Source organism: Parasteatoda tepidariorum, chromosome 1 (assembly GCF_043381705.1).
Source record: "Parasteatoda tepidariorum isolate YZ-2023 chromosome 1, CAS_Ptep_4.0, whole genome shotgun sequence".
Taxonomy (NCBI): Eukaryota; Metazoa; Arthropoda; class Arachnida; order Araneae; family Theridiidae; genus Parasteatoda; species Parasteatoda tepidariorum.
In genome coordinates, this window is record NC_092204.1 from 80,399,608 (window position 1) to 80,416,583 (window position 16,976).

At 28.9% G+C, this 16,976-nt stretch overlaps 1 protein-coding gene across 1 annotated transcript in view; it reads right to left on the bottom strand.

Annotated features, from left to right (window-relative positions):
• The window catches only part of LOC110282173 (cell adhesion molecule CEACAM1-like), an 88,427-nt gene extending 80,808 nt beyond the window's left edge, over window positions 1-7,619 (bottom strand). The window contains exon 1 of the mRNA XM_021145022.3: window positions 7,287-7,619. Coding sequence (XP_021000681.2) covers window positions 7,287-7,365 — 79 coding nt within the window. The 5' untranslated portion in view covers window positions 7,366-7,619. The remainder of the gene's footprint in view (window positions 1-7,286) is intronic.
• Between the last annotated feature and the right edge of the window lie 9,357 nt (window positions 7,620-16,976).

Below are 16,976 nucleotides of genomic sequence, written 5' to 3' on the forward strand. Positions count from 1 at the left end.
CTAGAGCCCTGAGTGCCAGAACTTTTTTCATCAAATAAATTTACAGCGTATAGAAATATTAAAATAAAGCATTTTTCTGACATCACGTTTGATTTTTTTATAGTGAAATAAAAATAAATTTCGAAAATGAGAAAATAAATACCTAAAAATATTCCAAACATATATTTCTTTTTTTTTGTAATTTTTTTGAAATTACTATATTTTTTTCCGCTTTATGATCCGAAAAAATGCGCTTTATTATATTTTTTTCATCTTTATAAATTTCTTTGTAAATGTTTTGCAATATTTATTCATCATCGCACAAATATTTCTTTAATCTTTGCAAATTTTGTTAATTTGAGATCAGGTGCATTTGCATTGTGTGTAATTAGTGAGAAAAGCTTACGTAATTCTGCTAATCTACGAAATTATTATTACTAATTTCTCTATGTCAAAAGTAAAATATTGCATTGATCAACCACAATGGCTGACACTGTCAAAAATCATCGACCATGAATGCGACTGTAAAAATTACAAACCTAAGATCTTTGTTTTTATGAAGCTCTAACCAACGGAGCTACAGCCCACGGCTGACCAAACCGACAAATTCAGCAACACTCAAATCAACTAAACCAATGAACCATGCTCACTACTAGTTGATATAAATATTAAATAATGCCTATGAAAGAATATCACTGGATGTAAGAAAAGATATTAAAAACTCTCAATTCAGAAAAGATGAAAAACAGCCTACACGTAAAATTACAACTTCCTATTGACTCACATTTGTCATTAAGTTAGTTATTTAATTACTGAAAAAAAATGTTTGAACAGTTAAAAGTATTCTTATATTTATTTAGTTCCTCACCTGTGCTATTTTCCTCATTTGCCCGATATCCAAATTATCATTGGGTTTTTCTATTTCTTTATAATAAAAAAATGGTAAATTAATATTACAATTGATTTAATGATGACATTATTTTATCACCAGCGTTGAACAGTCTACCTAATTCTGAATCTACGAATTCCAATGTTCAATTCTGTAGCCTTGTAATTTCAAACTCAATCCAGAAGAGAAGGATGAAGTATAGGGATAAATTTTACCTTCGTAGATGACTTTTTCATGAAACTAACCCTCATTCGCGTTACATGGAGTGGAAAAACATGAAAACCTCTCCCCATTAGCCAGATGGTAAGTGGTCTCTTATCCATGATCCGTTTATCATAGAGGATAATTTTACGTCTGCACTATGGCCGGTGCAAGCCGAGTGCGAAATTCGTATCGATTAGCCGCCGCTGAGATTCGACCACGGTCAGCTCATAAGGAGGTGATCGCTCTATCTCTAGATCTACAACAGATCTAATGATGATATTATATTTTATTTTATAACCGTTGGTGAACTGCTGACCCAATTTTGGTTTTAAGACTATCGAAGTTGAACTCAGTAACCTTGCAATTTTGATCCCAATCCGGAATATAAGGAAACTACAGGATCAATCATTTAAAAAATTTTCCAACTTGAAGGACTTTTTTAAGGAACTAACCAGCATTCGCGTTACTTGGAAACCACGTAAACCCTCCACAGTTAGTCTGACAGCAAGATGACTCTAACCAATGATACGTCTACCACTGAGAATAGTTTTTATTAGCACTGTGGTCGGTGGGATACGGTGCGGAATTCGTACCAACCAGCAATGGCCGGGATTCAAACCCGGCTCACCTCCTTGGGAAGAAAACTATTTTCCCTTGAGCCGCCAAGGCTCAATGATGATATAAAACATATTTTTAACTAGGTAATTAAAAAATACTTTTGTAGACTATCATACAAAAGAAATTACTCTTAATAGTGTTCTCCGACAATGACCCAGTATAACAATTTTCTATGAATTATAAATAAATAAAAAATATCAATAAAAGCCATAGCAAATTTTAAAGGAAATGTAAAGCCTGCTTTAGGAGAAATAGTTAAAAATCCTCGCATTATTGCTATCACTAGTTATCCATTTGTCAATTTTTCCCCCGGAATGACGGTCATAATCACCACAATATTTTAAGTCATGGGTTGAAGAAACTGTATCAATTGATTTCTGTTTACTTGCCATCCAAAAGGCAGGATTGGTTTTCAATTCCTGCCTAATATACGTTTTTCAAGGCGTCAAATTTTTTTTCCTTTTTGAGTATTCATATTCATGTTAAAATCGTTACCAAGACAGTATTTATGAATAATTTAATCATAAATCGGACATAAAACTTTTTAAAAGTATTATAGAAAAACATTAAAAGTAAACTGATAAAAAGAAAAAAAAAGAATTCTAAAAAAAATATCAAACAGGAGCGATAGCCACAACAACAAAGCATGCAATGACGACGCATGCGCACTGTTTACTATTTTTCTTAAACACAGTTGAAAAGTGTGATGACGCCCAAATAAGGTGCGCGAGCCATCAAATCCAAAACAACACCCATTTTACCAATGGACAATAATATAATTGATTTATTATACTTAAATAACTAATTCCTTCATTTTCAAAAAGACGTTTGAAAAAAAAACGAACTCTACAGTAAGTTTGCTAGTTAAAAGTTATTGGCTCCAAAACGAAAAAAGACTATGCGGCACCAGACACCTGTGCCAAAATTAAAATCTAGTCGTCTGGTTAAATGAAAGTCTGTTTTAAATCTGTATCAAATGCATCAAAGTAGCAAATGTGCTTAAGGTAATCAGTAAGATTTTGGAGTGGAGTTCCTCCGTTTAAAGTAGATAAATGAGGAAAATCACAATTAAATTAATGACATCTCTTAGTATCTAAGTTTTTAAATTAGAAAACAGTCAAGAAGTGTGTAATGTATAATGTATTAGTATAATGGTTAAAGGTTCTCCGCAACTGGAGTAAACAAGCACTTTTTTCCAATCAGCAAAGCTTTTGCAGCAATTAGGCATATTTTTTTAACTTTTATGTTTTTAAATTTCTTTTCTTTCATTAATTTAAGTTATCTTGAAAGTTAAAGAAAGATTTGGAACTATATTTAATAGAAATAATATTGCTTAAAAACCTATGCTTATTATAACATTTTATCACCTGTTAGCTTTTCCGAATAAATATGCAAAAATAATTTTCCAATAATTAATAATTTCACGATGATTCTTATAATATAATAAGAATTTTACTTTTAGTGTTTTGTTTTATAGAATATTACTTTTGTTACCCAAATGACAAATAACTAAATAATAACCCAAATAAAAATAATGCAAAATAATCCAACATAAAAATAGTACTAAATAATAATATTAAATAACCCATATAAATATAGATTAACAATTTTATTATGCACAAATAAAAGAAAGATTGAAAGTTTAACTAAAAAATATTGAAGAGAAAAAATCCCAATTCGTTAAATTTACACGTAAAAACAGTTTTTTTCTGTCTAAACAATATACAAAAAATTTTGTATTCTGTGAGATTATGAAAAAAAATTAAAATAAAACTTATAAGCAGTTTTTTCATCGATTGCTGATTTTAATGAAAAAAAATTGGAATGACTCCATAAATCAGAATAAAAAATGGAAGAACTTTAGTTTAAATGGTGTAAAACCTAGATTCTGTTATATTGTACGAAATAAAGTGATCGCTTTGCTAAATAAGTTGATTAGGGAGAGTTATAAGTTGATTAAAATCGGAGTAGGAAAAAATGATGAAAAGTAGAGTTAAACTCATCATAATGCTTCTTATCCTATCGTCAGCAGTATTTCTACTAAATTTATCACTTAGAATGGAAAATATTCGAAGAAAATTCTGAATAAATTTGTCGATGGGTGTTGTCTTACATCTGATGTAAGAAGAAAGGAAAAATGAAGGGATTACAGGTGCAATTTGGGGTTGCGGGGTCCGTTTTTAACTCAATAATTGATTGATTGACTGATTAAATGTAGAGTTATTGATTCATTGATTGAATGTAGAGCACGAGATCCAAATGAGGATATGCTGCGCCAAACAATACGTTAACGCAGCGTAAAATGTAAAATGCATACTACAATTTTATTTTTTTAAAAATACATAAAGGTAGTAAAACAATAGCGAGACGAATATTCAATAAATTTCTATATAAAGCGTAGTTATATAAAGTACATGAAAAAAGGTAAAACGGTACATTGATAATAAATAAGAGTGAACAAAATCAGCTAAAATGAGCTATATACAGTATAAAAATACCAATAGCTCGCAAAAATGCGAAAATGTTAGGATGATGGATTTTACCTAACAAATCCTTCATACATACAATAGTGCTATTAAAAAAGGTAAGACGATGTTGGTCAAAACAGGGACAAATAGTTAAAATGTGATGAAGCTTAAGTAAAACGTTACAAGTGTCGCATTTGGGAGGAGATTCTCCGAACAACAGATGAAGATACGTGAGTCGAGGGTGACCGATTCTGAGATAAGTAAGCTTTACATCTGTATTTTAACTCAATAATATAAACCCTCTATTGAACGTTAGATGAGTAAAAATAAATATAACGAAAAATCAATAATTCACTAATCTACTGTTAGCTACTTTAATCGACAGTAAGTTACTTTAATTAAAAAATGAGAGTAAAATTAAATGCAATTATAAAAATGTATTGATTTATCTCATAAAATGAATTCTATCATATACCAGCAAACTCCGGTGACCAGTTGGTCTACCTTTTTAAATAAGTAGAATTTCAAATATGTCAAGATTTAAAACTGTACAGTTTACAATTAACATTAAGTTCAAGCATAAACTGCTATTGTACAATTGATACTGACTTTAACTTTTGCCTCATAACTTCGTATTGTAACATCTTTGGTATTTGGGTTATTTTTGTGAAATTTTGACAAAAATTGATATCATAATGATTTTTGTACTAAAAAGGGATTTGTTGCCCATTGCAATATATATTTGCACTTTCAACAACAAAAAAGTATTTTGATTAGTTCTCAGACGCTTTTAAGGGATACCGAAATAAATTAGCAACTTTGTTAAAATCAAACAGAGCTCTACGGTCCCAAAACCTATATGGTTTGTTTTGCAAACCATGATCTTTTCATTCGTGACTAAGTAAATTTCAATTGAACTGTGTTCTAGTGCTAAATCTTAAGAATGCAAAACAATTATTAAAACTAATTCCTCTTTAAAAAGTTTAACTTTTCAGTCAGTAATCAGATATTGAAATAAGAGAAATTAATTTGAAATTAAAGGCACGCATCAGAGCAACTTTCAGAAACAAAACAATTAAGCTTCTTATAAAAAAATAAATATTAAAAATTCACAACTTTTTTAAAAGCGCAACTATAAATTTGAGAACTTTGAGCTATCACTATAAAGCTGTCAAATGACCTAAATCTTAGATAGTTAAAATGGAATAAATGACATGTAATAGAAAACCCCAAAGAAACTAATCGGTAATTTCACTTTTAAAAAACAAAACAGCACGACTAATACTTATTTTTAACGAATAACAATAATAATGAATAAAATTATTATTATTGAGCCTGTATAAGTATCATTGAAGCGAAATATAGAACGCTTTGTTCGTTGATATGAACTATTCAATTTCAACATCTTTATTCTTACTTACTTACAGCTCAGCTTGTTTCAGATTTTCGTTGTCTAAATTTGTAAACTTGTAAACTTTATTTGTAAACTTGGATGTTTCCGCTTTCATGCTTATCACGCGCTTTATATTTCAATTCATTGTTGTCAACACGAAAAAGAAATGAGATTTTCTTTCTCATAGCTTAAAAGAAATATCTATATAGATAATTCATTATCATTGTGTCAATTATAAAAGAGTTGTTTTACGAACCAACATAAACCTGCATGTTTGTTTATAAATTTCACTAGGACTCCTGACGTGACGTTAAAAAGTTTTGATTGTTTACAAACCATCACTAGATAATTTGCAAACACGCGTTAAACATCAACACTCCAGTTCTCGAATTACTATTGAACTTCCTCACAGACCGATTTAACAGAGAATTCATTAAGAACTTATAACAATGATGCAAAATAAAAACTATATTATAATGCCGGGATCTTACAATTACTGTTGAAATTATTGTCGTTTTCCTTTTTACAAAAGCCAACTTGACAAAAATAAATGAAAAAAAAGTTATAATAACTACATTATTTATAAGACAATTAAAAAATAAAGTATTTACATATTTTATGTAATGACAAAACAATTGATAAGTTATAAAACAATTCAAAGATCGCAAAAGCCTCAACCACTGCTCGGGTGATACATTTCGTTTTGCAGCCCAGAAACTTCGAATTGCAATGAAAAAAATAAAATAAAATTAATATTTGATAACTAGTTAAAAATTATTAACTGTTAAACTTGTGGTACGATGAGACCCACACTGCAGGCAGCGAAAATGCAACTACAGAACTCATATTTGATAAGCTGAATGATCGATCATATATAAACTTAACAGGGGTATTTACTTTCATTTTATTTTTTCATTTTTAAATAGTTTACTTTAAAAAAAATCATTTCCTTTTCAAGATCTTTATTTCAAAAGCTCCTACATGACTTCTTTCCAAAAGTATCAAAAATTTTTTTAAAAAAGGAGAAGAGAAAATATATGCTGAAAGATATAAATTGTATTGGGACGCAAGAACTCTCATGAATTGTCACTAACTTTACCTTTTTCATGTTAAGGTTTAAAATTTTATATTGTTGAAATGTTTATTGATTCACATGTTTATTGTTCTTTTTTGTTCATTTTACCTAAATTGTTGAATTGTTTTTTGTTATTTTTCTGCTCCTTTGTGATGCAGTGAGCTGTCAAATTTTCTGGATTGAATTCCTAATAAAGCCATATGAAGCACAGATGTCACATTTACATCGAAATTTTTATACTTATAAAAGACTTAAGAAAGATTTTTTTTTACAGTTAATTATTTTGAAACTCAAGTAGGAGCCCATATCACCATGATTAACATAATGAAAAAATATCCTTGCATAAAATTATACCAAATATATTTTATCAGCAAAATTATAATTCTTTTTGATATTTTTATTTATTTTATTACAATATTAAAAGTTTGTTGAAATTATATGTTTTATTGAGGGAGAAAAAATTAAGAGCAAGAAGCAACCACGGAATAAATGTTTTTTTTTTTGAAGATCAAGAAGTAGCTAACAGAAGAAAATATTCATTCAGTTAAAATATAACCATTTTTTTAAATATAAACTTTTATTGAGCATGTTCAATGATTATTTATTGAACGAATATTTTTAGCATTACTCTGTCAATTGATGCTTTATCTTAATTCTTACCTGACGTATTACCGTATCCAAATCTCACGAGTGTCACTAACAATAATATAATCCAGATAAAAGATTTTTTCCTCCACATGGTTTATTAGTACACGGTATGCAAGTTTAAATCTTTTCTCTTATTTTTCAATCATCTCTTCTTTATTAAAATTTCTGTTCACATTTTGCAACACTTCAACATTTTAAGCAAACTTTTATTGTGCGCCAATCGCGTGAAGTTGTGAATGAGAGACGAAGAAATCCTCTCGCTTGCAAAGTTAAAGCGGTGTTTGCGGTGTAGGCAGAGGGAGCGATTTGCAGAATCTCGCACTTGCGGATTGTTCCACTGAGACTGAGGGAGGATGGTCCACATCGATCCTATTTCATCGTTTCAAAATACTTCAGGTTAGTATTGAGTGACCAGTTGAATTTTTTTTTTTTTAGAACTTTTTCATCTGATTGTTTTCGTAAGATGGAGGATAGAGACAAAATAAATGCGCAGAAAAATATTAACGAAATGTGATGGGACATAAAAAGTTATGGAAAAGAAGGATACAGTTTTATCAAACTTTTTATTTAGAGTTTCCCAAAACACTAAAAATAATTTTGCACTGTACTATAGTTAAATCAGTTATTTTAGCAATTCTGGACCAATTTATCACCGAACTTTAAGACTTTAAGTTTTGAAAAAAAAACCTATTTTTAAACATTCATTTTCAAAAAATTTCTTTCAGAATTAGTTTCTATTTAATTTCAAAATTACACAATTATTTTTAAAAAAATGTAAGTTTTTATTTATGCTTGATAAAAAAATAATTTTTTAACATAGTTTTTTGCATGGAATTATATTTGGATAAATAGATGTCGTCACAGTTTGCAATAGATATTTTTTTCATTCGCATAAAAAAATTTGCTATGGAGAGAAACAAAAGAATCAAACTAAGAGACCCATTTTTCCGACTGTTATCCTGTCCAAATCATATTTTGAAGGATGTAGCTATCCTGCCTTCCCTATTTTCATCATCATATAAAAGCAGGAATACCTTCTCGGTTTCTGTTAAATTTCATTAATCAATTTAATTGGAGCTAAACAAGAACACTATAAAGAAGTAAACACTATAAAAAATAACAATAATAAAAAGGAATATCGATACTGTATTTTAGAATCATACCAGAAAATGTAAAGGTAAACATCTCAATGCATCGATTTACATAATTAAATTTTTTCTTGCAAAAATTTCTGTTCAAATGTTTGCATTAAAATTAATGTGATATAAAAATACAATGTAATACATTAAATTTTATGACAAATATATAAATATTCCAAGTTTAGTAAAATAGTAATTTCAGAAATGTTATTTTTGTTTGAAATAAATTTGATAATAAACTAAGACGAAATCTTTTGAAAATTAACTACTATTTAAAATGAAATTTTGAATTGAAATTAGGTAAGAATTAAGGAAGAAAAAAGTTTCGAAAAGCAATAAATTTTTAATGAAGCTATACCATAGTTAAAAACCAGGTTAATCTGAAAGTACTTAATATTAAGTAAAAGTCCCAATAAGATTTTCGGGACATTTTGATTGTTTATTTTCTCTGCAAATCGTGTCTTTTGTTTTTTCTTCAACCCACTGGTGGTTTAGCAAAAGAACAAAATCGGGAGAATGTTTCTTCCCTTTACATTATTTTTCTATCGAAGTAGAAGGAAAAACCGGTTATGCTTTTCGGACAAGACTGCAGATTAAAATTCAACTTTTTACGTGCAAAACCGTCAGCAGTGGGTTAAATATTTTTATGAATATACATACATACACACANTATAAAAATACAATGTAATACATTAAATTTATGACAAATATATAAATATTCCAAGTTTATTAAAATACAGTGAACTCTCACTTATGCACCCGTGTAAGGGGCCAAGAGAAAAAAGCGCGTAAGTGAAAAACTTCAAAATTCTAAAACGCAACGTAAACTGCAGTGACAATATGAATAAATATGTTTCTACAGATGTAATGTTAATATTTATACTGTTTTGGTATTTACAATAATTATACAAAGAAAAAACTTTACATACCTTAAGACAATTTATTTTCTTACAAAATAATCTTAATACATGTTTGTATTTGTTTTCGCCGACGTTATTCAAAAACAGTTTTTCCAGTTCATATAAATGGGATAAGGGGGAGTTTCAGAAGCAAAATTAAATTCTAAATAGTCAGGAATAGTGTCTAAAGCTTTCAATACAGCTGCGTGATTTGGAGGAACTTTATCATCTCGTCAGTATCATCCACCACGTTCTCATCACTCACTAGTTTTAGTTAGATATAAATGAACAGTTCTTCGCAAAAAATTTGAGTTTTATGGGAGGGGGTGAAACATCACATGATAAATTTCTAAGAAAAGTACTTGACGTCATAATATGCTGCTCAATAAGTTGTTCAAGTATTTCCCTCACTAAACAGATCACCTCCCTTTATGTACTCATAATATCCATCTGACTGCAAGTAAGCGATCGCGGTCTCTTTCCTCTTTCGTATTCCAGGTGTCTTCTTCTTCTAGAAAACAGCATGGGAGTAAAACTAACCTCTGGACAAGAAGAATGGTCTTTTTCTAAAAGATGAATAGGCTTTCATTGTTGTTGGTGTAACAGATAAGACACCCTATTCAAAATTCTGGAAATAATGTCTTTCCAGAAACAGTAAAAATGAAAAGGTCACAGGGGGAAGCAAATTCAATAGGATCTAACAACATATATTTCTTTTTATCTGTAACAAGGATTGCTCATTTGCTTCATTTTTAATTTGAAAAAAAATTTTTTTTAAGAAAAAATATTTAAAGGATTAAAAAATTAAAAGTCAGCCTAATAATAAAGTCAGCCTAAAATTTCGGCGCATAATTGAAAAATTTATTTTTAGAGCGACGTATAAACGAAGGATGTTTATCATTATTTTCCTATCTAATGTTCTGGGACCTATAAAAATCGTTGTATAAATGAAAAAGGTGCATAAAAGAGGTGATGCATAAGTGAGAGATCACTGTAGTAATTTTAGAAATGTTATTTTTGTTTAAAATAAATTTTGATAATAAACTAAGACTAAATCTTTTGAAAATTAACTACTATTTAAAATGAAATTTTGAATTGAAATTAGGTAAGAATTAAGGAAGAAAAAAGTTTCGAAAATCAATAAGATAAGTCCCAATAAGATTTTCGGGACATTTTGATTGTTTATTTCCTCTGCAAATCGTGTCTTTTGTTTTTTCTTCAACCCACTGGTGGTTTAGCGAAAGGACAAAATCGGGAGAATGTTTCTTCCCTTTATATTATTTTTCTATCGAAGTAGAGGAAAAAACCGGTTACGTTTTTCGGACAAGACTGCAGATTAAAATTCAACTTTTTACGTGCAAAACCGTCAGCAGTGGGTTAAATATTTTTATGAATATACATACACACACAAACTCATATATATATATATNATATATATATATATATATATAGAGAGAGAGAGAGAGAGAGAGAGAATCCTTGTTATATTTTCTCTTTTTCTTTCATTTTTAACGTCTTTATATATAATAGGTTAAGTTTAAGATCGATAGTTTTTCAAATTGAAAAAGTACAAAGAATAAAGAGACAAGAAACGTCTATGCATATTTTAAATTCTCATATATGTACTTAACATGTCTCGAGCAAAAAATAATGGAATATAGAGAAAAAAGAATGAAAAATCGTTTGAAATAATACTAATAAGTGGCCATTTTCCGTAATGTTGAGGGGAGAAGGCCATCTAATACAAAAGAGAAAAAGTGGAGTTAAAATATAGAAACTAATACAAAACATATAGTAAATAAGGAAAATATTTCAATACGTTGTGCAAGGAGTGAATTTTATCCTGGAAAATAATTAAAGAGAATCAAATAATGAAATCTAATGAACAGATTTAGTCAATCACTTAAGAAAATCTTTACTTCATTTATTGTTTTCAATGTTTCATGGAACTATTTCATGCATTTTACACATCACACCCAATAATTTTTTAAGTAGTGATTATTCTAGACAATTAACACATTAAACATAAAATTAGGAGTGTGTTTAAAATCAAACAATATATCGGGTTCTACTGAATAGATTATAGGGTTCTATCCGAAAACATGTTAGGTCTGTAGAATCCAAAAGAAATGTATGATTAATATGATCTTTAAAAATATAAAAAATGGTTTAAATATTGTAATAAAATGTTAAGGCTTTATTTTTATTAACCTTCACAAAATTGCAAAACAAAATCATACACAATGAAAGCGAATAACGATCCCATAGGTTTTTACAACTAGATTTATTTATTTGGAGATATTAAGAATGGTGGTGATAAATATATTAAGAATGGTGGTGATAGATAAATTTACAAAAATACGTCCTATTTTCCTACTTTTGCTATTTTTTTTAAAATTTGTAAAGTAGCATAAGAGACTTAAAATATTAATAAGTAATAAGGGAAATTTGGCATCTCTCCTAGATTTTATGTTTCCATCTTGATTTTATGTGTGGTCCTCCATGGCTTCTAAAGCAGATGACCACCGCATTTATAGCATAATTCCATTATAATGTTCCTCTGTTTTTTTCTTCTCAGGAGCAGCGATTGAACTATAAATAAGCTTTAAAAGTCCGGCTATTTGAAAAAAAAAATGTAACATACGCATTAAAAAACAACAGAATATTTAATTCAGGGAAAATACTTTACTCCTAAATAAAGTAAGAAAATTAAATTCTACTTACTTTTCGCTGTCGCGAGAAGTATAGCTTTGTTCAGATTGATAAACAAGTTATACTGCTTCAACCTCAACTGCAATGTTTTGGAATAAATTAGAACAAAATACAGCATGTGTAGTTTTTAAAGAGTTAAAAAACAAAACTTAACAAAACAAAACAAAAAAGACTGATACAGAGTTCTAACATATTTCTTGTGATCTCTCAGAAATTACGTAGTTCGAACAATATCATCTAGAAATATTATTCAATATTAAAAATAAAAATAACACGCAAGCAAATTTAATTTTAAATAAATATAATAAAGCATTTATTCCGATCAAGCTTGACCAAATCAAAAGAGTGAACATAGAACAACTGTATATAAGTATCACAAATGGAACAAAATTGCTATGATTCTCAATTGAAAGTTAAAGTGAATAAAACCAAATGAAAATCAAACATAAAATGAAACTATCGTATGGAATATTAAAGGTCATTGTTAAACACCGCGAAATGTCGAGGTTAACAGCACAAGGAACAAAAAATCGTTATGGCGTCTAAAGAAAATGTCATTAAATAATTATTAAATAATGAATAGAATTAAATACAGATTTGAATGATTCATGGTTCATAGAAGGACAGGCAGGAAACATTTAGGAATAGCAAATATTTATTATCCCGCGTTATATTACACAAATAATGGGAACACGGTTTTCAATTATTAATATTTCTAAATATAAAACAGTTATCGTTGAAGTAATTTAAATTTTATGCATTTATTTTGAATAGAAACTATTCCTATTTGATTTTAATTTCTTCTTATTGCATTAACTCTTATCGAAGTGATTTGTGTGAGCAAATATATATTACTGCCCGCATAAATCTTAACTTGTAAATTGTGATTACAGTGTTAAATATTGATATATTAAGACATAGTCTAATGCGACACCTCTAGATTAAATGTCATCATATATAGACAAATATTATATAATGTAAACAGTTAAGGTAGTAAACATTCATTATTAAGATACAATTTGCACTGTCTTCAATTAATCATTGCGTAGAATTGGAATAATGGATAGAATTAATAGTTAATATTGCACTGATTTCCATAACTATAACTGAAGTGTATTAAAGGATAGTTATGTATCTATAATAATATTTTGTTTAAATAATTTTTGTCAAAGGGAATTTCTCAAATCCTTCGCCTGCTTATTGTTAACTGTTTAATGTTTAGCGATCGGGTTTAGTTTCAGAAATAAAATAAAAGTATTTACTTGAAAGTAAACTAGCAAGTTTGTCGAACTTAACAAATTTTACTGCTGTTGCTGTCTTGTCCAATAGTGCAAAGAAAATAAAATTTGTCCAAAATGCACTACTCATGGAAGAGGGTTGCCAGAGCCTCCTAGGAGGTTGGACTTCTGCCTGTTGGTCCGCGGAACAAATTTTACTAAACGATATTTTGGAAATTTAACAATGCTTCTGATACATCTAAATAAGTTTTTTTTTTATAATAAATTTAAGTTGAACAAATCAATACATTTTTGTGAATGGTTAAAAAAGAACATTACTTTCAAAAGCATAATTTTAAAAGCATAAAGCAGTGTATTTATTATAAATTCCATGCTCTTTAATTATATTTATAAATTTGCTCGCCGTTTAAAAAATATTGTCTTTAACTAAAAGTAAGTTTGAACTTTAAAAACAAAGTACGTTTTCAATAAATATGTTAAAACTTTTGTATTTGTTACAATTTGAAGAAAAAAAAACACAATTTTTCAACCGAAATTTTTTCTAATCTAATATTTTTTTTCAGCCTAATTGGTTTTAGAAACACCCAGAAAAAACTTATATTACTGTTAAATGTAGACTAAGTTATAAAAAAGCGTTTCAAAATTTTTAGAATTAGTAAATAACGACGCCCGGTGGTTGAGCGGTAGCGCCTCGCGCTGTCGTGCCACAGGTCCCTGGCTCGATCCTCGGGTCGGGCAAGGTTGACTCAGCCTTGCATCCCTTCAGTGGGTCGATAAATGAGTACCACGCATGCTTGGGAACTAAACACTGGGGTTTCCGCGTTCGGCAGAGCACCTGACCGGAACATATGCTCCTGCACCCCAGAGCCCATGCTCAAGAAAACTGCTCAAGGGCTGTCGCGGCGCTGAGTTTAGTTTAGTTTTAGAAAATAACTCCATCACAATAAATGAACAATTATTGACTTACATCAACAGTACTTTATTATATTTTTTTTATATAAGTAAATACCCTCTAATCAAGGAACGTTTTTTATTTGTTTTCGTCCATAAAGTGCCCTGTTATATATTTGATCTTTATTATTTAGCATTTCGTTTTAAAATTTGACGAATAGCAATGTATGTTTGCTGTTCTCTCAAATTAGAGAGAAATTAAAATATTATGGCTAACTAATGATAATGCTCAGCTAATATTGCATTCAATGCATTCACCTGAATTTACATCAAAAGCTCAGAACATTTATAGATAAGATTTAATAACATATGAGAGTTGAAAATATGTTTTAGAAGTTTAACTGTATTTAATTTTTTTTGATTAACAATAATTTTTCTTTGATATTTAATTAGACATAAGTGTATGTATATTTTATGTAGCACACATATATTTTATATCTTAATGCATAAAACTTTTTGTAACATGGAGAAGATCCATGAATTTAGTAAAAAAAAATTAAAAATATTTAATTTTTTTTTCTGCATCCAGCGGGGATTTATGCGATGCCACAATAGGCATTACATATTTTCCAGCTATTAAATTTCTTTAACTTTTTTCACTTATTTTTTAATCAAATTTTAATTAAATTGAATCAAATATTTAATTTTTATTACAATTTATAAAAAGCGAATATAAAATATTTTATTCTTTTCTTATTGATCAGTACAACGGCTAACTTTTTATTTCTATAATGTAGACTCATTAATTCTCTAAACCGAAAACAAACCTCACTTCATAACTCTTTATTCTTTATTTCTTAAAACAAATATGTTTCAGTTACATGGTTATACTAATTCTCCCAGTTTTGCTTGCAATTCACGATCACCTAAGTATTTTCATACCTAATATTGATTGTAGGGGGTTGGCTTTATTTTTAGTGATGTTTTCTTTCGATAAATCACTAATCTTGGATCTCTTCCCATACTCCTAAGTGTACGTTGGGCACAATTCATTCACATTCTTCTAATTTTTGGTGACAGGGCATCCCAGTCCCAACTATTGTTAATAAAATACTTACTAAAATTCCCGACGTAAGAGAATGCTTTGTATTGATTCCTTTAAGGGATTTATTTTCTTTTTCATTTTTATACTTTTGAATTATGGACATTTCAAATGATTAATAAATGATTTTTTCTTAAACGATTTTATTTATTTCTCTAAGACAATTATCATTTTATTACATCTAAATTAAGATACTATATCTGTAACGGCCAGAAAGTCAATAATGCTACCTGCACAAGTCCATTAATTAATTTTAAACGATCACCGTCATAACAGTTATCTTAAGCCTGAACTTTAGAAAAATATATCTATGACTGTGCTGAGGTTTCAGGCATATTTAAATTTATTAACATTCTGCGACAGATTGCAAGAATTAGGCAAATTCTGCAACCTGTCATGTGATATTAAAAAAATTCGAACCGAAACAATAATAAATATTTAACTTACTTTTAAAGATATTTTTACGACCAACAACATTATGATCTATGTTAAATGTACACATATTTACTTAATTTAATTAATCCGATCAAAAAGTATAATTAACTTTATCTTTTACGAAAAGAAATCATCACAAAATCAGTGTTTACCTTAAAAAGTGATGCATTATTTTAACTAAATTATTTAAATCTAAACTTACATGTAATTGAATGTAAGGACTCAATGAACATACCGAAAGAAATATATTTGAATCGGATATGAAGTTTAATGAGAGAAGTTTTGCAACATGTTGCTGCGTTAAACTAGATGTTTAAGAAAGGCAATTTAAAATAATAGATAATCAATCTACAAAATTTGGCTGAAAATCTTGTAAAAAGTTATTTTTGAACCCTACCCTCTTAATGAAATAAAATCACTTTTCTATTTTCATTACGATTTGCGGAAATCTAAAACTGAAAATTAAACAAGTTAAAAAAAGAAAACCTTCAACACAAAATTATTGTTTATAATAACTGAAGGGAAAAACTAGCAGAGTATTTGTACCATTTCAGAATGATTTATTCAAAACTTTCTAGACCACAGGTAACGCATAAAAAATTAAAAAAAAAAACATCCTGTTACATTTCATTTTTTTTTATACGCTGAGCTCAATTTCGCATTTAAAAAAGCAAGAAGTAAGATTATTTTTAAACTAAATAATTCAAAATAAACCAAAACAAATTCTTTCATCTCTTGGGAAATAAGGAGGTGCATTCGAATTTAGAAATACTTTCTGCCTAAATGACGCCAATGAGACTAATATTTTTACATAGTTAACATTTAACCTTCCGTTAGTCGCGCACTTGTTTCCGACATGGTTAATCGCGTTGCACCTGTGAGGTGTTTCTGATTTTTTGAAAGCCAAATGAAATTTAGTCTAGTTTATATAGTTAATTGTTACCAATTTAAGACTCTTTAGAGAGATAAATATCAAAAAACTTATTTAGCTAAGTACCGAAGATAAATTTGTCTTGCTCCCGCGTCGGATCTCTTCCTCCATCACAAGATGTTCAACCAATTAACGCAAGAAGGTTCTGCGGTTTTTTACTCCGTAACCATTTTCTGTGTATATAACTTGACCATTTATACCTGCTACGTTGAGTAGGACTGAAAATGAGATAAAATATATATTTTTAATTCATAAAAATATTATATCCATAATACTTGCGTCAATGGTCGCGCTGCACCAGAGGGGTGATTTGAGCGGTTCCAACTCTCCATCGACATGTTCTAAGGTCGGTTTT